The 23,405-nt window shown below is 35.3% G+C and overlaps 3 protein-coding genes across 4 annotated transcripts; 1 reads left to right on the forward strand and 2 right to left on the reverse strand.

Moving 5' to 3' along the window:
- Positions 1-79: 79 nt before the first annotated feature.
- Positions 80-2,680, forward strand: hyx (cell division cycle 73 hyrax). The gene is made up of 7 exons (XM_047061516.2): positions 80-323; positions 383-504; positions 572-687; positions 745-1,130; positions 1,202-2,086; positions 2,143-2,234; positions 2,302-2,680. Exons 1-7 carry the CDS (start codon positions 193-195, stop codon positions 2,481-2,483), a joined length of 1,914 nt encoding a protein of 637 aa, XP_046917472.1. The 5' UTR covers positions 80-192; the 3' UTR covers positions 2,484-2,680.
- On the reverse strand, positions 2,679-17,158 carry shn (zinc finger protein schnurri). Of its 2 annotated transcripts, XM_075734334.1 has the most exons (6): positions 16,761-17,158; positions 14,132-15,046; positions 10,503-14,066; positions 8,537-10,429; positions 5,543-5,974; positions 2,679-5,486 (listed from the first exon to the last, which is right to left on the reverse strand). In XM_075734334.1, the coding sequence occupies exons 3-6, from the start codon at positions 13,174-13,176 to the stop codon at positions 2,812-2,814; spliced, it is 7,674 nt and encodes a 2,557-aa protein (XP_075590449.1). In that variant the 5' UTR covers positions 13,177-14,066; positions 14,132-15,046; positions 16,761-17,158; the 3' UTR covers positions 2,679-2,811. The 2 variants fall into 2 exon arrangements, with proteins under 2 accessions (XP_075590449.1, XP_046917476.2); XM_047061520.2 differs by having other exon boundaries at positions 10,503-15,006.
- Positions 17,159-19,298: 2,140 nt separating this feature from the next.
- Positions 19,299-22,364, reverse strand: LOC124497382 (uncharacterized). Its single transcript, XM_047061031.2, has 3 exons — positions 21,780-22,364; positions 20,833-21,718; positions 19,299-20,761 (listed from the first exon to the last, which is right to left on the reverse strand). Exons 2-3 carry the CDS (start codon positions 21,125-21,127, stop codon positions 19,350-19,352), a joined length of 1,707 nt encoding a protein of 568 aa, XP_046916987.2. The 5' UTR covers positions 21,128-21,718; positions 21,780-22,364; the 3' UTR covers positions 19,299-19,349.
- Between the last annotated feature and the right edge of the window lie 1,041 nt (positions 22,365-23,405).

Below are 23,405 nucleotides of genomic sequence, written 5' to 3' on the forward strand. Positions count from 1 at the left end.
AATGAAAAGATTCGAATTTTGAAAATTTGTTTCAACGTAACATTCTTTATGAACGGGCAATTTGTTTATTTTCTTTCAATGTGTGTGTGTGTGTTGTTTTCGAGGTATTTTCTCACAGTTTGTTGTTGAACAATCTGATATTTATCATTTCAATTTGTATGACACATTTGTAGTTTGTTTCATTTGGTAATCATGGCCGACCCATTATCATTATTACGACAATATCATATGCGTAAAAAAGAAATTGTCGAAAGAGATGGAATGATTTGTTTCGGTGAATATTGCTGGCCCAAACAAACGAAAACAAATTACCTAATCTATAGGTTTGTTTTGATATATTCATCTGCTCATTTCTAATTGTTCATGTTGAACATTTTATCAGTTCTTCACGTGATGGACCAAATAAAAATTATTATACGCTCGAATGTCTGGTATATTTTCTTCGTAATGTTCATCTACAACATCCTACCTATGTTAAACAGGCTGCTTCGTTTGAGATTCCCGGTTTGTTTTTGATTATTGTTATTAATTGATGTATTGATTTTTTAATCATCAACTGCCCATTCATCAGTCGTTCAAAGACCGGATCGTAAAGATTTACTTGCCTATCTTAGTGGTGAGACATCGACATCGGCATCCATTGACAAGTCGGCACCAATCGAATTGCCCATCAGCATTTCACAGCTGGTCAGTTATTAAATTTGAGTAACCAGTGATGAGTCATTTTTTGTCATGTGTCTATAGAATAAAGAAAGTGGCCATCAACAGAATCTATCTGGTCATCCTGGCGGCATGACTGGTTCATCGATCGATGGTCAAGATGGACCACCAGCAAGCAAATTGGCTCGATTGGATGAGATGGAAAAAGTTCGTAAACAATTTGCCGCACGGTTAGATGCACCGAAAATTAAAAAGTCATTACCAACGGATCTATTGATCGGACAACATGGTTCAAATTTGGCCGGTGGTATCGTTGGTGGCAGTGCTGCTGTTGGTGATTCAAATACAACATCGCTTCGTGATTCAATGAGTAATGAACAGATTGCCGCATTGAAAGCTAAACGTTTGGCTAAAAAACGTTCGACCATCATTGATGCCGATACCGATCTGGAAGGTGCTCAAGCATTAGGGTAATTATTAGGAATTCGATTTTGATATGAGTTGATTTTGATTTTGATTTAATTTTCCATAACCTATACAGACTGAACAATACAGCAGCCGATCATTCAGTGTTATTACAATATGATTCAAATTTTACCAAAGAAATTCAGAATAAAGAACGTGTATGGCGTAATCGAACGAATGTATTACAATCATCGGGAAAAAATTTTCAGAAACCAATATTTTTCCTATTACAGTCGATTAAAGCACGTGAAGATAATGCATTAAGGAATCGTGGTAATGGCGGTCTTGGTGCTGCAAACAATTCCATACATTCGTCAAATCAAATGAATCGATTGAATTCCTCGACAACATTATCAACATCGTCAGTTATAATGTCGACAACATCATCGCAAGTAAATAATGGCCAGCCAATGGGTGTCGGTGGTTATAATACTAATAACAATGGTGTTGCACCAATACAACCATCAACACAACCGTTAGCGAATAATGGTCAGCAACAACAAACAGCGCAACAATATAATCGTTATGATCAGGAACGATTTGCTAAAAATGATTCGGCACTAGGTTTCAGCATCGATACGACCAGTACATATCATGGTCTTACATTGAAAAGTGTGACTGAAGGTTCGACTGCACCGAAAACCGTTTCCGGTTCAACGGTGACCGGTCTGTTGATGCAGAAAAATAATGCACTTGTATCGAATAACAATGGTGGTAATCATCATCAAAAGCCACAGAAACGGCCCTCACGAACACCGATCATAATTATACCGGCAACGAATACATCACTGATTACGATGTATAATGCAAAGGCCATATTACAAGATTTAAAATACATGGATTCCAAACAATGCGATCAACGACGTGAAAATGAAATGCTCATACAAAGAAGGAAACCGGATAACACTACTGTTCCGTATCGAATCATTGACAATCCATTGAAATTAACACAGGACGAATGGTATGTTGCTATATGTAAAGAGACACAAAATAATCGTTGATTGATTGGTTGAATAGGAATCGTGTGGTGGCCGTTTTTGTTCAAGGACCAGCATGGCAATTCAAAGGTTGGCCGTGGAATGGTAATCCGGTGGAAATTTTCGCACGAAGTAAGTATAAACAAATTATCATTCGAATATTATTACATGATTGCTCTTTTGTTGTTTGTTGTTTCAGTAAAAGCATTTCATTTAAAATTTGATGAAATGAAATTGGATAATAATGTGGCCAAATGGTCGGTGGAAATTATTGAACTATCACGTAGTAAACGACATTTGGATCGGGCAAATTTATTGAAATTTTGGTCATTATTGGATCAACACATTGCCAAACATAAGCACAATGTAGTTCGATATTAAATCGGCTTCTTTTTCGCCATCATCATCATCATGCATTTCATTTACTCTCAACAATCAATTACTAATCACAATTTGCTAAATTGACATTGAAAAAAAGCATGACCACATTGGTCTTGATTTGATTCTAAATGTAAATAATAATTATGTTATGTATAATGTAATCCATTCAAATAAATAAAGTCCAATGAGTTTGAGTTTGAGTTGTGAGGAAATTTTTTTATTTATAAAAAAAAATTGCAATTAAAATTGAATCAACAAATGTGGGTAATGGAAAAATGAAAAAAAATTATCGTTGCAAACATAAAAATATTTTACAAACAAAAGCATTTCAACCATTTCCGTTGGAATGGGACATTGTGTCACAAGTATTGCTAGTAGTAGTGTTGTTGATTTTATTCATTTCATCAGCATGTTCACTGTAAAGATGAACCTGAAGAAATTTGGCCGCTTTGAATAGACGAAAACAAATATGACAAGTGTTTGAACGTGTCGCTGCAATGGTACCATTCAATGTGGATGATGATGATCGGGTTGTAGGCGCCATATTAATCGATGATGCAAACATAGTAGTAGTACCAGTATTATTAGTAGTATTAGTAGTAGTAGTAGTTGCTATTTTGTTGCATTTTTGATCTGGTGATGTTGAATGATCCTCGTCATCATCGCCATATGGATATTCTTCTGTTATGGCACCAGAATCTGAATCGTCTTGATTGCAACCACCATTACTACTACTCGATTCGTCATTATTATTATTGTTGTTGTTGTTGTTGTTTTTATCGATATCATCAATGATGACATTTTTGTTCCAACACATTTGTCTTGGATCATATAACTTTTGTGCCAATGATTGTAGTGTTTCCAATGCACTACCACAATCCGAAGTATCAATGAGGCCTGGATTAATATTGTTACGTTCCATTTCGGCAAACATTCCGAATGGTAATTTACCCAGACACTCAAGTTTCATGATGTGAGCTTTCGATCGAAGATGTTTGGCTAGATGGCCATGTATACGGAATGCAATTTTACAATATGAACATTTAAATGGACGAGGATTATCCACCGATGGTCGGCCAAATGTTATGTTCATATTCAATTTATTCATATGCGATACTGAACGTGCATGTTTCTGGAGATGACCTTTGGTGCGAAAACTTACGGCACACGATTCACAACGAAAAAGACGTTCAAATGAATGGATTTTATAGTGTAAACGTAATTGTTCCGGTTTAGTGAACTGTTTCATACAAGTAGGACATGTTGGTTTGCCGCCATCAACATAGTTGGTTGGACTTTTGGCCATTGTTTTCATCATCATTGCTGAATTGGTTAATGCTGGTGAACATTGTTGCTGTTGTGAACCACCACCACCACCAGTTGATGATGTCTTATTACTAGCAATCATGATAACACGTGGCAATGAATGTGGTGATTGAATACCCGGTGTTAGATGAGCAAATTCTTCACGGCGGACATTTTGATACAATTGATGGCCACCACCATTCGTAGTATCAATGTGATGGACAACGTTTGATGAGGGTTCCATTTGTGATAATGGGGAAAATGATTGTCGCACATGGTCGGCAAGTTTAGTAGTCGATGATATTTTCGTTGGTTTTTCTGGTGTTGCACGATTGATATCATTATTTGATTGAGGTTGGTTGAGACTGCTAGCACCAATGTTGGATGATGATTTTTTCGATGATAAATCAATCGGTTCGTCTTGTTGTGGAGTTGAATGTGAAGATTCTGCGATATTATTAGCCACAACATAGCGATTCAATGATTGTTCCACAATCGGTGGTAATGCTACTGGTGAACAAGCAGCGTTTGTCGATGGTGATGGTGATGGTGATGGTGATGATGATGATGATGATGATGATGACGGCCGAACAAGTAATGGTTGACCATGATATACAAGCTGTTGTTTTGTCATCATATGAATTGATTTTGAATCAGCTGATGGTTGTTGTTGTTGAACACTGGAAAAAATTTTCTGCAATAATTTATTATTATTATTATTTTGAGATTGATGATGAACAATGTTTGCGTTTGGACATTCATTCGAAATGATGGTTGACAAAACAATAGGCGACTTTGATGATATTTCTGGCGATGGTTCAGGTGGTGAAACAATAATGTTTGGCGTTTCGAATGTCATCGAAGAGTCGCCCAATGATGTTGTACGAATTCGTTTTCTAGGACTTGTATCCACTGTTGGGGCATGATGCTGTATCGATTGATGATTAGTGATGATCACACTTGTTGGATGACTCATTGGTTGACGATATTGATTTGACTGTGGTTGTAATTGTGCTGGTGCTGGTGGTGGTGGTGGTGGTGGAGGAGGAAGAGGTGGTGATGGACCATTGATCATTATCTTCATGGAATCAACGGAATCATTTATTATCGGTTTTAATAAGGCCGTATCGTAGCCATAAAATTCTGGCATAAATTTTGATAAAGATCGTTGATTTGCTGTTGCAGGATATAAACTGGATGATGCAACAAGTGATGACTGTGGTTGTTGCTGCATAATTTTGTTGTAATTTTGTGTCAATTTTGATTCATTTGGTTGTTGTTTTAATGATGATCTTGGACAATCATCACGATTCGAAGCTGTTGCACCCGATGATAATATCAACAGACTGTGGATGGCCTCAGTTTCATTTTCATTGTGACCAACTGTTGTCATTGCCGTTGTGGTTGGTGGTGTTTGTGGTGGATTTTCATTTTTATTTTCTTCCACCATTGATTTCATAATTGATGGTAATGTTGACGGGATTGTATGGTGTTCGCTTTCAACAATGGATATTTTTCGTTGTCTTGTCGTTTCCACTTGATTATTAGTATTAGTATCGGTTTTTTGTTTTTTCTCAGCATTTGATGAATGTTTCAGCATATCATCATCGTTGATGGCATCATCAAATTGTCCGGGTTCTACATAGGTCAATCTGTTTGTTGGTTGTTGTTTTGGTTGTTGCGTTTCGATTGGAACACCTATTTGGATTATATTGAAATGAGATTGGAAAATATCACCATCATGATATAATTACCTTGATCGTCATCATCCAATTCATCATCGTCGAACATATCATCGTCATCAAATTCATCGTCATCATTTGAGCAATGTAACAATCGATTAGTGGCACAATTTGAATCGGGACGATTTAGTTCATATTGTTCTTGTTTAGCTAATGCCTCTAAATCAATTTGAGAATCATCAATGCATGTTGGCACAGGTAGGATGCCTAGTTCCACACATTTTTTGTGATGTGCTTTCGATTTCATGTGTTTGGTTAGATTTCCTTTTGTTTTGAATGCGAATGAACAATGACGACATGAATATGGACGTAGATCAGTATGTGTCCGAATGTGTTTCTTTAACATTGACGGTTTCTTACAACGGATACCACATTCACCACAAACATATTTACCACGACCACGGCCACGAATATAAGTATAGTCTTCATTCGATTTGAAACCACCTGAATTGATAATCATAAATCACAAAAATCAATGATTAGTTATATAGTTAAATATATGAACAATTCACAATGACAATTTTTCGATTGTTTTGTACACAATTTTTTTCAAAATAAACACACACGACACACACACAGTTGTTGTATAGAACAAGTTTGCTTCGAATGATCAACTAAAATAATGCATGATGATGATCATGAAGCAAAGTGATAGCTAGCATAACTCAGCATAGCTAGTGGTCTAAATGAATTGATTCGTTCAATCAATCAGTGTTGGTTCAAACGCAACACCAGACTAATTTAGCAGAAAAGAAGTGACGAATGGGAAAAAATTTAGAAAAAAGAAAGAAACGAAGCCGCGCACGAATCCACGAATCTCATAACACCCACTAAAGTCAACAGACACATGCAAAACATGCAAAACAACAACAACAACAATTGGAGATGAAAATCAAATTCAAAAGACTCAAGCACTCGATTTCTTGACTGACACATATAATATAGTGAGAGTGTGAAATGACGATCATCATCATTGTCGTCGCGGTCGTCGTTTTACAGACTTGTTGGAGCCAGACAGTGCGGCGCCAGCTAGACACTTTAATAGTCCGTCTATGTCTTTGTTTGTTTGTGTCTTGGAATGAATAGATCATATGCCAATGATGATAACCATTTGGCTAAATAAAAAAAAAAAGAATGAGCGGCAAAATGTCTATGTGGTGAAAGAAATGCTTCAAGCGAAACAAATGTGTATGTATAATAACCACATTCATTCAGTTTTGTTTTCGAAAATTTTCAAATTCATGAAATTTGCTCCATCTGATGTTGTTTAAGTTGTTGATGATGATGATTGAGTCTAGACATCATCATCATCATCATTCTAATCATTCTGTTTGAAACAAAAAAGAAAAGCAAACATTTCAATTGCATTGGATTCATGCAATCGGAATTTGCCATCGAATGAATGGGATGTGAATCATTTAAATTTCAAACTACAGGAAAAGGTTTTTTTCCTGAAACACTTCATGATCAATTTCGTTCCATTTGGGATACCTGCTGAGAGTGATGAGCTTAGAAAAATCAAAATCATTGTTGTTTGAAACATACACGGGGTTGGTTAGGTCGTTTATTCATTCTCAAATTTATTATTTTTTTTTTGTACATAATACAGGTTGACCTAGATTCCTATACCAGTAGTAGTGTAGTGACAAAACACTATGGACCGAAAGAGAGGTGAACGAACCAAAATGATAATGGTCCCATATGGTTTCAAACAACAAAACGAGAGGAATGAAAATGATGCAACAAGTGATGGCATTTTTTATTGTCGTTGTGTGTGCGTTTATTTTTGTATTGGTAAATCACAAACATTAAAAAATGGCCAACATCCACGCAGATTTAAATGACGTATTTATGGGCACCTTCCTAATCTATTTTCTATTGTGTTAATCAAATGATTAGATTTGTATGATAATCAAAATAAAAAAAACAGCAACTTTAATTGCGGAAACAGATTTGAGGGTCGTTATTATATGTGATGATTTCAGAGAAAAAAGTTGGAAATTTAAAAATTTTTTTCAATAGAATCATCATCATAAAAAACCACACCATCTTCTTTAGGACCAAATGTAATTTTATTACGTGTGGCCTTGATCCGCACACAATGTTATTTTAAATGAATTTTATGAATATTTCCATCACCGAGAACACATCTGTTGCAAAAAAAAATTGTTGAACAAAAAACCAAAACATCAAGAATGATCCACATCATGATTGAGATCATGGGATAAAAGAAAACTAGTGAAACATGTGTGTGTGTGTGTGTGTGTGCTCAAAGGGTTTCTCACATCCATTCCTTTGCTTTCATTTTTTCCAGGAATTTTTTTCGCTACTTTCTTCAATCATCATCACCCTGAAAAAAAAGATTTTCAATTGCTTCAAACATTTACCTCTATCACTATGTTCCTGGATCAATTGAAGCAATATGTCAAAAAATGAAAAAGAAAAAACTACATTTCAAGGTTGCCCTCAACAAACACAGTATATAGGAGAAAAAGAGTTGATGAGACAAAAAAAATAAAAATAAAGAATGATGATAGTGCAGCAATTGGTGGGAAAATGAAATTTTCCAAAAAAAACCAATTTATAATTTATAATTCACCAAGGATATGTAATGTGTAATTCCTAAGAATCTGTCAATATTCATCATCATCATCATCTATGGATCATCATTGTAATTGTAATTGATTGATATAATCGTCCAATGAGCAAAAGAGAGAGAGAGAGAAAGCATCCCTGTGTGCGCAGGCAATAAATAATGGGCGAAAGAAAAGAAAATGATGTACAATCTTGGCCCATTTTCATTCATTCATTCACTCATTCATTCATTCATCTGGTTTAGTTGATGGTGGGGTGAATAAAAGTGAAAAAAAATTTCATGCCATAGAACGATAATTTGCATTTTTTTCATTTCATTTCATTTTCTCTCACACATGCAATTGTTTGCATAACCTCTATAACCGATGCAAAAAAACAAAGGAATCAATGAATAAATGAATGAATAAATACCTTCAAAAATTTTGATTCTTTTCGGTAGTAGTAATGAGCCATCATCATTGGTGGATGAACTGGCCATCAAACGGTGCCAGTGATCATTGTTACAAGCATCGTATAGTGAATGAGGATAAAATTGTTTTTGTTTCACGCCGATGCATTCGGAAAATTTTCTTGACGCCAAATTGGTGGTTGTCGACGACATTATCTGCTGTACATTTGGTGCCGCCAATTTCGGCGGTATCTGTGACATCATCATGATGTACATTACAGCTTGTTTATCCGGCAAATGACCGAGCATTGGATGCATCGTTAGATATGGATTGTTGGATATGTTGCCAGTCATTCCAGATTGATTCGAGCAATTTTTTCTTTTTGCTGTTGTTGTTGTTTCATTCACTTTGGATGTTTTGTTGTTTTCTTCATTGTTCACGGAACCAAAAATCATATTGTTTGGTGCTGTGGTGGTGGTCACAAGTGTAAATGAAACACGTGACGATTTTCGATGTGATCGATTCCAAGAGGATTGATTTATCGATTTACGTTTTTGTTGCTGTTGTTGTTGTTGTTTTTGATGGTGATAATAATTGGAATGTGTGGATATGTAATGCATACGTGTTAGGGAATCACAAATACGATCAACAATACCGGAATCGATTGACCAGATGATGGTTTTCAATGTCCGCTCAGTTAGTCTGATTGTGAATGAAGTTTTGCTGTGGTTCAGTACATCACTGTTCATCATATGACTTGAACGTGATTTGACCGTATCAAGAAATTCCTGTATAGATCCCTTTTGTTTGCAAGATGACAAAGATGATGATGATGTTGATTGCTGCTGTTGTGGTTGTTGTTTGTGTTGTTGGTGTTGCTCCTCCTTGACGATTATGGTTGGCGGCTGATCGTCGTTGTCGACATTTACGGTCGCTACCGTTGTCAATGATGATGATGATGTTCGGTTCATTGTTTGCGTTATATTGTGGTGATGGTGAAAGACCGCCTCATTTGAATCATATGCTGATAATAATTGACAAGGTGATTCAAGTGTATGCAACACGTGTCCTTCAGGTACGGGATGTGTTGCCCATTGTGAATACATTGACAATTGTGGATTTGCTTCTTGCATAACATACATTGGTTGTAAGCGATAAATGCAACAATACGTTGGCCGTAATGATACTTTTAGTCCTAGGTTCGAATAGGCGTTACCATCAAGAAATAATTGCTGGTACTTTTGTTGTGATCTTGGTGTATCCGGCGATATCAAGGTGGATGGCATTAATTTTATTTGTCGTCCAAAATCACCACAGTCAACACTGTTAGTACTACCATTGTGGTTGTGATTAGTATTTGTGTCTATCATTGAACATTGATTGATCAGTATCGATAGTTTTCGTCCATTCGACAATTGTTTCTGCTGATGATCATTTAAATTCAACGCTAACGTTGTTGGTCGTTGTAATGATTTTTTCGCCAATTCCATACATTGTTGGCCACGATCCACAGCTTCCAATAGATCGGCCATCAATAGGTTCATTTGTTCGCCATGATCCAATTCCATCAACATGTCGTCCATTAATTGTCGGACAATTTCATCCAGTATGATTTCCTCTTTTTGTTTGACGATAAATTTCGTATCATCCTTGGTTGTTACTTGTTGTTGTTGTTGTTGTTGTTTATCATCATTGTCCAATGCGAATTCATAATTAGTACGAGTGTCGAGTAGATTCTGCAACACTGGAAACAATATTGGACCTTTGAGTGTGATTTTGGTTGGTGGACGCATCAAATATGGCATATAGGCTGGTATTATCTCCATTGCCGGTATCAACGTTTCATGTTGTTGTTGTTGGATATTTTGTAAAATTGAGTCTCGATATTCGTTGACGGCTGATTCTCGTTTTGTGTCTGTTCATATGGAAAGGAAAAGATTATATGAGTGAAGTTACATGAGGTTACAAGAGATTACAGCAATTATTACCATTGTTATAATCATAATATCTAGATGATGACCAATGACGAAATGCCGGCTCAGATATTTTCCGTTTTTTCAATCCAATCGATGATGATGATGTTGAATGTTGTCGTGTTTCAGCATCATTGTTTGAATGTTGTTTTTCATGTCTTGGACAATGATATGTTGTCTCATCACCATCATCATAATCATCATCACCATCATCGTCATAAATGTTATCCGAATTGAAACCGGAGAGTAATTTGGATTTAAGAATATTTCCGAAATTATATGATGCAGATGACGATGGAATGGAAAATTGGTTCGAATCATCATTGTTATTGTTTGAATCTTGTCGTCGATTTATGGCGGCCGTATAGCTTATGATTGATGGCCGTTCCAGAACGCATACTTTACGTTCCCGTTGTTGTTGTTGTTGCTGCTGTTGCTGCTGTTGTGGTTGTTGTTTTGTAATCGATGACGTTGTTGATGCAATCGATTCCGAATGTTTGTTACTCGTTTCACTGTCCGATACAACCTGTTGTTTTTGCTGTTGTTGTTGTTGTTGTTCACCACCACAGCAATAATATTTCTGATGAATTTCAAGATTCTGTTCCTGACGAAAGGGAACCGCACAAAATTTACAGGTGTGCATAGCTGGCGAAAGTAGTAATTGATGTTGTGATGGTGGAGGTGGTGGTGGTTGTTGTATGGTCGTTTCCAATTGTTGTTGAGCATTACATGTTGGATTCAATGAAGGATTCGATACTGAACAACGGCTTCGTTTTCGTGGTGGTAAATGTGAATCGGATAGATTGTTCAATGTCGTCGTCGTCGTAGTCGTCGTCGTCGTCGCTTTTGTTGTTTTTGTTGAAATCAATGTTGGTTCAGCACTATGCTTGCTGTTTTTATCCGACGATGAAGGTTTGAGCAAAAGATGTTTGATTATACATTTCTGACCATTTTTTGAATGATGATCAGTCATCGCCATTGGTCGATTATCATTAATAGTCAATGTTGGAGATGGTGATTGCTGACCACTGTTGTCATTGTTGAATGCTCGTGATGAACCATTCTTGGTTTGGCTAACCGAATTCTGGTTATTGGCATTCGGATTGCTTCCACTCGAATTGAGCAATAAATTTCTCACTAAACAATTTTTCGGATCACCAGTTGATGATGATGGCGATGATGATGATGACGATGATGATCCGTTGTTCATTCCAGCTGATGTTTGTGTGTCGAATAGATAATTTTGATGTATCGTACCAGTACGTGATGATGTTGCATTGATTATCACGGATTTTTGATTGCACATATCACTACGTCCAGTCAATTTCATCAATGATGGTGAATGATGTTGTGATGGTTCAAATAGTGACGGAAATAGGCTATGTGACGATGAAGATGATGAATTCATTGTGGGAGATTGTGTGACCGTGGTAGTATGATTTGTGGGCAAAACTGGTACCGGAGAAGCAGCAAGAGCAGCTGCATATTGTTGAGACCATGTTGAAAGAAGGTTATCCGAATATTTTTTCATAACATCGTGATGATGATTGAATGATGGTGGATCATAACCAATAACCGTTGGCGTTGCAGACATGATCCATGGCTGTGCAATGGTTGTTGTCGCTGTTGTTGGAAATTGAGTCATGTATAATGATGATGGATGAAACGAAAATTGTTGTTGTTGTTGCTGATGGTGGTGGTGGTCATTTAGCTTTGTTGATTGATTTTCATTTTCCAACAATAAACATTTGTCACCCAATAAAGCTGATTGTAAACGAGAATATTGCAACGATTTTTGATGTGGATCACCCGTTGTTCTTGTTGTTGTTGTTGTTGTTAATGATAATGATGATGATGATGATGATGAATGACGTCGTAATGGGTAATATGGCTGTTGTTGATGATGATGATTAGGGTTACGGCTAGTTGATGATGGTGATGATGAATTTGTGATCGATCGACGTTGGTGATGAAGATGATTAGATGCATCATATGAAGAGGTAGCCATCATTATTGGTGATGATGATTGAAAGAAACCACCAACATGACTCAACGATGATAATTGACTTGATTCGCCTACGATTGCTTTATTTTCCTGAATCAATTTGTTTATATGTTCAGATATATCCTGATCGGTTGGCCTATGATGTATTTGTTGTTGTTGTTGTTGTTGTTGCTGCTGTATAGCGGATGATATACCTGCTGGTGCAACAAACACTGATTGTTTTCTAATCGGTACAGTTGTACGGTGTTCATTGCGTTTTATGTCAATCGAGCGTGGTTGAGGTGGCGGTGTTGTCGTCGGTGTCGTTGTGGGTAACATGATTGTTGGCACTTGATTTTGGTCAACAGTTGGGTTATTATTGTTATTTGGGTCAAAATTTATCATTTGTATCAAATGATTGGACTGATTCCTCGCCGTCATCATCATTAGTGGTTGGTCATCTAATAATAACGTTCTTGTATTCTTGGATTGTTGGTGTTGTTGACCACCATTGCCACCGCCACCAATCAAATCAAACGAAAGAGGATGTTGTGTAGTATGGTGATGATTGAGATATTGGTGAACCGGATGGTGATGGTGATGATGATGGTGACTATTTAGATGATAATGTTGTTGCGTTGTTATAGCTGATGTTATTGTCGTCATTGCTGATGTAACCGTCGTTGCGGTCAATGGGAAAGACATTGTAAATTATTATTATAGTGAAAATTGTTCAACATAATTTTTTCATTCAAAAAAAAAAAAAAAAAACAAAACAACAAAACAAAACAAAACAAAACAAACAAAACAGAAAAACAGAAAAAGCAAAACAAACTATGAATGTAACAAATTTTCTGGAGAAATGAAAAACATTCTGAATAATCAGTGAATGGTGATGATTACACTTTGTTGATCACAGTTGAATATCTAAGCGAAGAAATTGAAGAAACAAAATTACGATTGACAAAAATCAATCGTCTGAAAAATACAAATACAAAACTTGCTTGTGTGTATACTACGTGTGTGTTTGATCAAGTTTGTATTGGCTAAATATTAGTTGGTTGGTAACCGGATCATCATCACCATCGCCATCGTCGTTGTCGTAGTTGATCATTTCAAAGTTATCGTCGACGCACACAAATGATAAATCTATCTTATTTGGAGAACTGAAGCAAGAGGGGGTGGTGTTGGTTTTTATAAAAATTTTCTTTTCCTTTCCTTTCCTTTCCTTTGCTTTCACTAAATAACTCCGTTACACTTGTAAATTTTTTTGTTCTGCTCATAATAATAGTTGTCATTAGTGATGAGGATGAGTTACGTTTGTACTTGTTTTGTGGTATTGTAATTCATCGTTGGACTTTTGATTTTGGTGACGATAAAAATCAATGGTTGGCCAAACAAGCAGAAAATGTAGCAGTAAATGGTATTGGATTTTTATCACTTAAATGTTGATGATGTTGATTATCCCATTCACGTGATGATATCATCGACTTGTTGATTTGTGTGAGTGTAAGTGAGTGATTTGAGAATCATAAATTTGAGATCGATATGGCTTGAAATGGAAGCAAAAAAAAATGGTCAAGACATCGGTTAATCTGTTGATTGATTGAAAAGAAAAAATTTCAAATTCAATAAGCTTCTTAAAAATAAACAAACAAACAATTGATTGAAACTGCTGTTGATTATTTCATTTTTTCTCTGCAGAAAGATGATTGGAAAAGACAAATTCCATTCAAAAACATGTGATTTTTTCAATTTTACAAATTTTTATTGAAAAAATTAGGTTTTTCCACCTTTTTAATAATACTCAAACACAGAGAAAGAGAGAGAGAGAGAGGCATGATCGACATTGAACTTTTTACAACGGTCAATAATAATAGTAGTAATGATGATGATGATGGTGGTGATTGAAACAAACAACAAACAAAAACATTAACCATCAGCAACAATAACAACAATTATCGTATTTAATCAATCAATTCAATCACGAGGTATTTGGTCAGCCATTTAAATTGTTTGCAAACAGCAACAAGTGTTTGTTTGATTAAATTCTTTATTGAAAAGATTCGAAAACATTGCATTCATGTCACACACACGCACACAATGAAAATGTATCAGCAAATGGTTGTTGTTTAGCATCTAGCTCGACGACGATGATGATGATGCGATGAATCCATTCTATTAGTAATCACCCATTTTGATCTATACAACTCGATGTTTGTGTTGATCAATACGTACATAGCTGCTGCTGTTGTTGTTGTTGTTGTTTATGATCATCAACATGTTATGACGACGACGACGATGATGATGATGATGATGAGGCAATTGAGTAACCTCAGTGTTGAATGAAAAATTTTTGATTGCAATAAAAAAAGCACCACCACCACCACTAATTCACTGGTAATCACGCACACACACACACTCATACACCAACCAAAATAGTGCCATTTTTTTCTTGATTGAGACAGAGATACATCGTTATAATTATCACATCGAATGATACACATGTGCAATCACAAGTGTTTTTTGCGGTGCCTGAATCGAATCAAAAAAGAAAGAAAAGAAAAGAAAAGAACTGAAAGAATTACTCAATTATTGTTGGTAGAAAAGTTTAATTTTGGGAAAAACAATGGAATGAATTCGTTGTTGTTGTTATTGACAAATTTTCCAAGTTGATGCGTTTTTCATCATACACATACATGAACAACTAAACTAATGATGATGGAAAAATGATCGCATTTGATTTTGATAATCATTTGTGGTGGTGGTGGTGGTCGTCGTCGTCGTCATTGTGGTTGTTGTGTGGTAGTCACACACTGCGACGACAACGACGACGACGATGATGATGATTACATTATCATCACATAAATCCAAGGTCGGAAATTTCTTTATTTCTTTCTTTCTTGCTTTCTTTCTTCGTTCAAATCATAATTGCAATGGTCGAATGATAGTAGCGACGTCGACGGGGTATCGAGAACTAATTCGAACGTTGACGAATGACATGGCCATTACTCATAATCACCATGTCAAAGCTCAAGTTAACCATGGTTGATGGAAAATAAATCTTTACATTTATATATTTGTGTGATGATCCTGGATTTGATGGTGATGATTCACATGATGAAAAGAATTTTTTTTGTGCGGAAAAAATGTCCAATTCCTTATCATGATTTGTATCATCCTCATCATGATTAGTAATGTTTGTTTTGCAACAATGATTTATCGGATCCATATTCCATAGTCTATACAAACATTACACATGATCATCATCATCAAATCACATCAAGGCCAAGGATAAATCATGTTTCAATATGCATAAATCACACATACAGAAACTGGATGAACAACACAACAATAAATTTAAACCAGAAAAAAATCCAAATACCGAATACAATCATTGACGTAGGGCAGTATAGTACTGCGCACGTATAAACCTCGGTTCGTTCTTTACATCTGGATGATAACAAGTGTGGTGAGTGAAAGAGTGGTTAGTTAGAGTTGATTGCAAGTGATCATGGATCATGTGACAATGGTGGTTAATAAAAAAGAAGAAGGAAAAACTTTTTACTCTCTCTTTGTTTGTCACTGTTTAAATACTAAACTAAATTAAACTAAAAATCATTATCGATTGTTGTGAGGATTTGGATTGAACCTCCTACCTCCTGTTGGCGTTAAATATCATGGACAATTTTTTTAAAAAAAAACAAGAGGATTGTGTTTATTTGTTAATGGATGAAAAAAATACATTTGGATTGATTTGAATGTTTGCCAAATAATTTGTTCGAATTGATTTAATTGATGGATGATTGATTGATTGATTGATTGATGATAGAGAAAAAGAAAATTTGTCAACTACAAGTTGCAAGATTTTTTCATTTTTTCACTGGTTTGGCCATGTACTTTGTCCTTGTTTCGTCGGTTATCAGAATGCAGTTATAGTTAGCATTGTTGTTGTCAATTGTGTGTTTGTCAACTTTGGACTTGGTACTTTTATCGGTTGTCATTTGTTATCATCATCAGCCATTTTCTCACAAGTATGATTTGATCATCATCAAATATTTAGAAGAAACATTCGGCTATTTTGGGTTAACATGTTCTGTGTGCGGAAAAAAACACCATGTTTATGTTCAGATATCGATGATGATGATGATGATGACGATGATCCGATTGAGCAATCATGTCGGAAAAAAGCACAAATCGAATGGTTTGGAATTTTTTGTGGAAATTTCATTTTTCCCTTTGACAAGATGTGATTTTTTTTTTTGTTTGATGAACATTGATTTGCTTACCTGTTGATAGTATTGTTGAAATAAAGATTTATTGAAAACACGAATGAATCACTGAACTGAATTGAATCGATGCTACACGAGGATTGAATCCAATTGGTGTGTTGTCTTTACATTGTCGAATAATCAAGCCAAAAGTGAATGGAAAAAGGAAAAACACCCCCTGCATTTATTTTCGTTTCGTTTCATTTCAATTTTTGTTTTGGTTTTTTTCAGTGTTTTGAAATTTGGTTGATGATAAAAACAACAACAAAATGATGACGACGATCTTTACCATGATGATGATCAGCAACAATAACAATATTGCTAATGGTTTGTTTGTTCGTTAATGCTAGTTGTTTCTTCCACTTGTTCGTCTTGTTCTTTTTATAAATTCAAGATTCAAGACTAAAAGTGTTTTGATTGGAAAAACAAAAAATCCACACACACACACACTCATACACCGTATATTTGCATGTATGTACTATGTTTCACTTTTCATGTACATTGCAATATATTGCAATCAATATCCCATCCATCCATTCCTCCATCCATGGTTCATGTATTTTCTTCTTTTTTTTCTCTTTCTCATTGCCTGCTCCCCCAATGGCTTCCAGGTTTTCCAAACATTCCATCATCATCATCAACAACAACAACATAAACAGACTAACATCGAAAGAAAAAACAAAAACGACTAACGATACTGACGCCTTGTGATGATTGTAATATTGACATGAACAACTATAGGGGATCCATCCATGAAAACTATTGCCTTTGCTTGTTGTCGATGGTTAGAGAGAGAGAGAGAGTATTTCCCCTAATATCATCATCGTCGTCGTCTTGTTTTTTATTCATTTGATGATGAATTAGATAGTGAAAACAAAATTCGTACCCAACCGGCGTTCTTGTTGTTGTGTTAATCATCATATAATTCATCAAATGAATCGATGATGATTATAGTTAGTGGTTTGGCAACTATAGTCTATAGATGCATATTGATCATGGTGAATATTGTAGTATTCTAGTATTGTAGCATTCCGCAGAGTGTGCATTAGATACAATTTTTGGATGTCAATGAAAAAGAACATTGGAAACTTTCCAACATGTGCGTGTACATACGTGTCTGGTTTGTTGTTGTTGTTGTTATTGTTGATAGTGTTGCTAGCAGCTACAACCATCAAGTCATCGTCAGTGTTTATCTGGATAAAATAAATGTAGGTGTCTGATGATTCCAGGGAAAATACTCACCGATGAATATAACGGTAAATTGTTTCGAATGGTTTTGCAAAAACAACACCGATTTGTTTTGTATGAGAAATTTGAAATTCAAATTTTCGTCATCTCCCTCTTGCTGATGGTGATTATGTAATGTGATGAAAATCATCAACCTCTTTCTCTTTCACTGTATCAATAAATGAATGAGATGAGATGTCGAAATGTGTGCATGTTTTTTTGCCGCAGGACAAAAGAAAAATGAATTTATTTTCCCAATATTCCGATATTTGGTGTTCAAAAGGTCAAACCATTGCAATTGATTTATTCCTTTTCCATGTCAATGAATGGATGAATGAATGAATGAATGAATGAACAACAACAAGTCATCATCATCATTCAGTTTCCTGTTTTTCCAACTCTTTTTTGTTTAGGGAAAATACCATAAACACGTGATGATGAGCAAGTTTGAATGTTCCAAGTGCATTTGCACCATGTCCATTTGTTGTTTGTTTGTTGCTGCTCCAATAAAATTTTTCCTGATAATGATGCTTTCGGCAATCAGATTAAAACGATTTAATTAGTTGGTTAGCAGTCAAGATTTGATTTTGGTTTATTTTTATCGCCAAAAAACTACTGATTGAAGCCATTTCAAATCGGTCATGTATTTTTTTCCGACATTCATTATGATTTGACGGGATTTTCGGGAAACAACCATTAATTATATCCCGCAACGAATGCAACACAAGAATTGAATCAAAAAAAAATTGTATCCGTTTGTTGGCCTGGTGTTTGCAAACGAAATAGTTGATTTGATTGGCCAAAAAAGAAATTGCTCAGTAGGATATACTGTTGCAGCACAAGCAACGGAAAACATGACTAATCAATCAATCGAACCGGGAACATTGCAAATGTTTCAATTCAAATTGCATAATAACGAATAAATCAAATTGGTCAGATCCGGATATGAAAAAAAAATATTGCTAATGTCATCAGTGATTGGAAAAACCAAATAAATCAGTTTATTATTTTGTTAGTCGTACATATGTGAAAAATTCACTTTATTCTGTGATGGTGATTAGGATTTAATAACGGATAGGCGGCATGAGAAGCAAAAAGGAAAATGATCTGTTGTTGTTGTTGTTGTTGGACTGCATCAAGATAATGACCTGCTGGCAAATTTGTCCTGTTGTTTTTATAATAATCAGATAAGTATTCAAAACCAATCGATATTCCACCACAAACGCAGTCCTAATGCCATCTATCCATATTTCCAGTTGATACAGACGCACTAAAGCATGAAATTTGAACAAAACACACCCCCACCAAACTGCAATGATTAGATCAACAGTCAGAAGAGATAAGAAATTAATTTTATTTGACACTAATAGAGAGTAATAATTAGCTAATGTTATCCATAGATGACAATGTTGATCGATGAAGACGATGATGATGGTGTTTGAATGATATTTGTTGTTGTTGCTGGTGTTGGTGTTGGTGTTGACGTGGATGTCGTAAACGGTATGATGGCCAACGACATATTGGACAACGATGATTACCACGACAAAGCCATTGTGCAATACATGGCTGATGGTAATTATGTCCACAAGCTAAACCCATTATAAGCTGTTCCGAACGATATGGCTCCAGACATACGGTACAATCGTGCTGATCAATCATCCATTCTGGGCGATGTGTTGAATTTGATTCCTGTTCAGGTTGCTGTTGTGTGCATTTGTGGACCACACCATTACCACCACTACGACGTTTTCGGAGGACTTTTTTACGAATTTCGGTCGTTTTCTTCATGATTATATCATGCACTACTACAATTTCATTATCAACATGATGATCATGACCATTGCTTTTATTCACGTCTTTTGACAACAAAACATTCATTGATGACGAATTTTTCGTTTCAAGTGTCGTTTGTTTCATACAATGCAGATAATTATCCTCTTCCGAAGATGATGAAGCAGTAGAATGACTATCGATAAAATTTTGATTACAATCAATCATCATCAACAATGATGATGATGATGATGAAGAAGATGGCGATTCTTGTTGATAATTCCAAACGGGCAATCTATTCAGGTAGTCGTTTGATATCAATTCTGTGTGTAACCATAGATTGGGTGAACCGGCAAATAAACGTTCGAGCAATATACGATCCATATCCATATCGAATTCCATGTCCAAATCATCATCATTGGAAAGAAATTCTTCATCATCGTCTTGCGACACATATTGATCATCATCATCCTCATCATCATTGTCAATCATCGATGAGGACATTCGATTTGATATTGATGAATATTGCTGCTGTATTCGATCATAACGATTTCGATGTGTAGTGCTGCTTTTACGAAACAGGAAAACATTGATTTGGTGCAAAATTTTTCCAAAATAACACATCAACAGCGGTACGTCATAATTGCCAGTGGACGGGGACATGTATGAATTGGGTAGAATTTTCCATCGAAACAATGTCAATATTGAACCGGTTGTCAGAAAATTGGCCACAAAGCGTAAATCCAGACTTGTTAAATTGATTAGAAAACAATGCATTGATGATGGTGACGATGGTGATGATGAATGCTGTTCAATGTTGTCAGTATCGATGGGCAGCAATTGAAATATAGCCATTAATATGGACCCAAAGATGAGATTCAAATCGATAGCCATAACAAATAAAACGTGCAAATGATTGTGAAATGTTTGCCAATTTAATCGATTGATTGGTGTCCAGAACAAATCAAGCGCTATGCTAATGTTCAACAATATGAATCCGGCCACCAAACATTCCAACGGTGCTGATTGAGTGTAGGGTGGAGAGAAATGAAAACAATGAAAACAAATTAAAACCAAAAAAAGAAAAAATTACCTTCTGATGAACGATCATCCTCATCATCATCATCACTTGTATCACAGAATTCTTGGCTATGATTCTTGCCATCATCATCGTTATTATTATTTCGTCTTACTATTGATGCGGTATCGATAAGCTCGTCATCCAAGGCTGGTTGCCATTCCTTGTTATTGTTTATGATTGTTGTTGTTGTTGTTGTTGTAGAAAATTCTTGGAACCATGGTCGTAAAATGATAATCACGATGGATAATATTGAATTGATCAAGATGAATAATAATAAATACAATGACTGTTTAGCAAGGAAAAACATTATTTCTCAATCGATCGACACAGAATTGAATCAAAAAGTGATGTTGTCGCTAATCATCAATAATGGTGATGATGACAATTTTTTTTTTTTTGGTTCGAAGGCAAAAACAAATCGAAACTGGTTATGATAAAGGCAAAAAAAACAAATTATTAAGCAAAATGATTAAAACATGTACGTCTTGAATTGTGCAAAGGAAGAATTACAAGTCTTTGAATTGATGTTTGCAACCTTGAATTACAACCACACACACATATCAAACGAACATTAACATCAAATGGAACATGTTGTTGTTTTTTTATTCATTCATTGATTAGCAATTTGAATGATATAACAACAACAAAGACAACGACAACAACAAAAACAACAACAACATTGAATTTCATAAAAATAAACAAAGCTCAAACATTTACGTGTTGAACATTGCAAGGATGCGAGCGTCATCTATCGAATAGAATTTCAGATGCAATGATGATGAGTATCATGTTTATCAAATGAAGAATGATGTGAATTCTTTTCAAACGAGCATGTAGTATTCTGGCTTTCTTTCGTTGTTGTTGCAATACAGATTAATAAAAGACATTGCTGTAGATGCTAGAATGGATGATCATAGAAAAAAGATTGAATTGAATTATTAAAAAATTTGATACTATACCTAATCTCGATGGTGAATTTGCGATGATCCTCACAGTCGTCGATAATAATAATTGTATTTGTAATCATTATGGTCAGAAATATTATCGATTGGTCATGATGAAGTATTAGATGTATCAACGGTATCGCCATCATTATCAATAGCAAGGTTTCGGTTATTTGAATGAATGGTAAGGAATCAATCAGCTGCACAAATAGTTTGGTCATTCGCATTATTGATTTGTGTAAAATTCAATAGGATGATGACTCAATAGGTGGATAGATGGCATTAGTGGGAAAAAGGATGCGTTTGTTGTGAACATCTCTGTTAGTTGTTTCTCGATGGGAAAAGGATGCGTCGTTCGTGCATGCATTGACATTGAATGTGATTGTAGAAATTATATGAATATTTTTAAAATATAATTTTATTTTTTATTAAATCAAAATTGAATTATAATCACATCATAAAAAAACAATCATCAAAATCACCAAACATAAACATCAATCACCACACACATATAAAACTCGAAACCACACCACCTCGGTCGCCATTCATATAAGACGTTACTTGGCAGTGATGAGTAAATTATGACTCATTCGTGTGCGATGGTTTGATCAAATGAAAAGCACGTTTTTTTATTTCGGTTATTTTATTGCCTGTTATCTGTAATTAATCGATTGCAATAATTGTAATGTATTGTTGTTCAGTGTAATTTTGTTGTTTATTTGATACAATAAGAATCACAATTGGTATAATGAAAATAGTTTTAGTTTATTAAAGATGAAGAATGATAATAATATAATTAAGACAATTCACAAGTATAAACAAAGAAAGAGAGAGAGAGAGATGAGATCACACAAAAAGCAAGCCAAGAACCACAGATTGAGTCGAGCCAGTTCTTTTATATCAGCCACACAGGCGCACAGCAATTAATGTCGATGATATTTGTCGCCAAAAATTTAAACTTTGTCGTTTTCAGTGACAAGTCGTTTTGCCTTGATGAAAACGATCGCTTCCAAAGAAACACCTTCTGTGGTATGTAGCACGATGACAAAGTTTTTGTTCATTGGCCATGATTCAGCAGCTATTTTAAATGCAAAATTTTGATCCAATAGACTTAAACAATCAAGCACAGTAAATTTCAAAGATCTTCAAATTCGAATTTTTCGAATTCTTTTGGCTTGATGAAGCCAAGACATGAGAATACGCGACATCTTTGAAATTTCCAATGAATGTTTGAAGGTGTAGGTGATCATAAAATACATGCACACAAAATGAAAATCACTGGAATGATTTTTTTCGAAAAATTCCAATTGCCGATCTTGACTACATCATCGAAATGGCGGTAACAAAAGTCATTTATTTGAATAATAGAAATCAAAACCACAACCACAATCGACATGGAAATAGAATTCGAAACCAAAATGCAAGTCAACTGGCTGCGCACGCTCCTGCCTATTGCCACCTCTTCCTACTTCGACCGAGAATGGCGGTAAGAGAAACAGCATGTTTCCATGCCATGTGGTGAATAAAATTGTACTTTGAATATTTCTTTCCGTGATTCTTTATTTTATGATTGATAAAAATTCGTTGTTTAAAAATAATCCTGCGTTTATTTTATATCAGCGTACATCCTCTCGGTACCCA

This window comes from Dermatophagoides farinae, chromosome 9 (assembly GCF_024713945.1).
Source record: "Dermatophagoides farinae isolate YC_2012a chromosome 9, ASM2471394v1, whole genome shotgun sequence".
Classification (NCBI taxonomy): Eukaryota; Metazoa; Arthropoda; class Arachnida; order Sarcoptiformes; family Pyroglyphidae; genus Dermatophagoides; species Dermatophagoides farinae.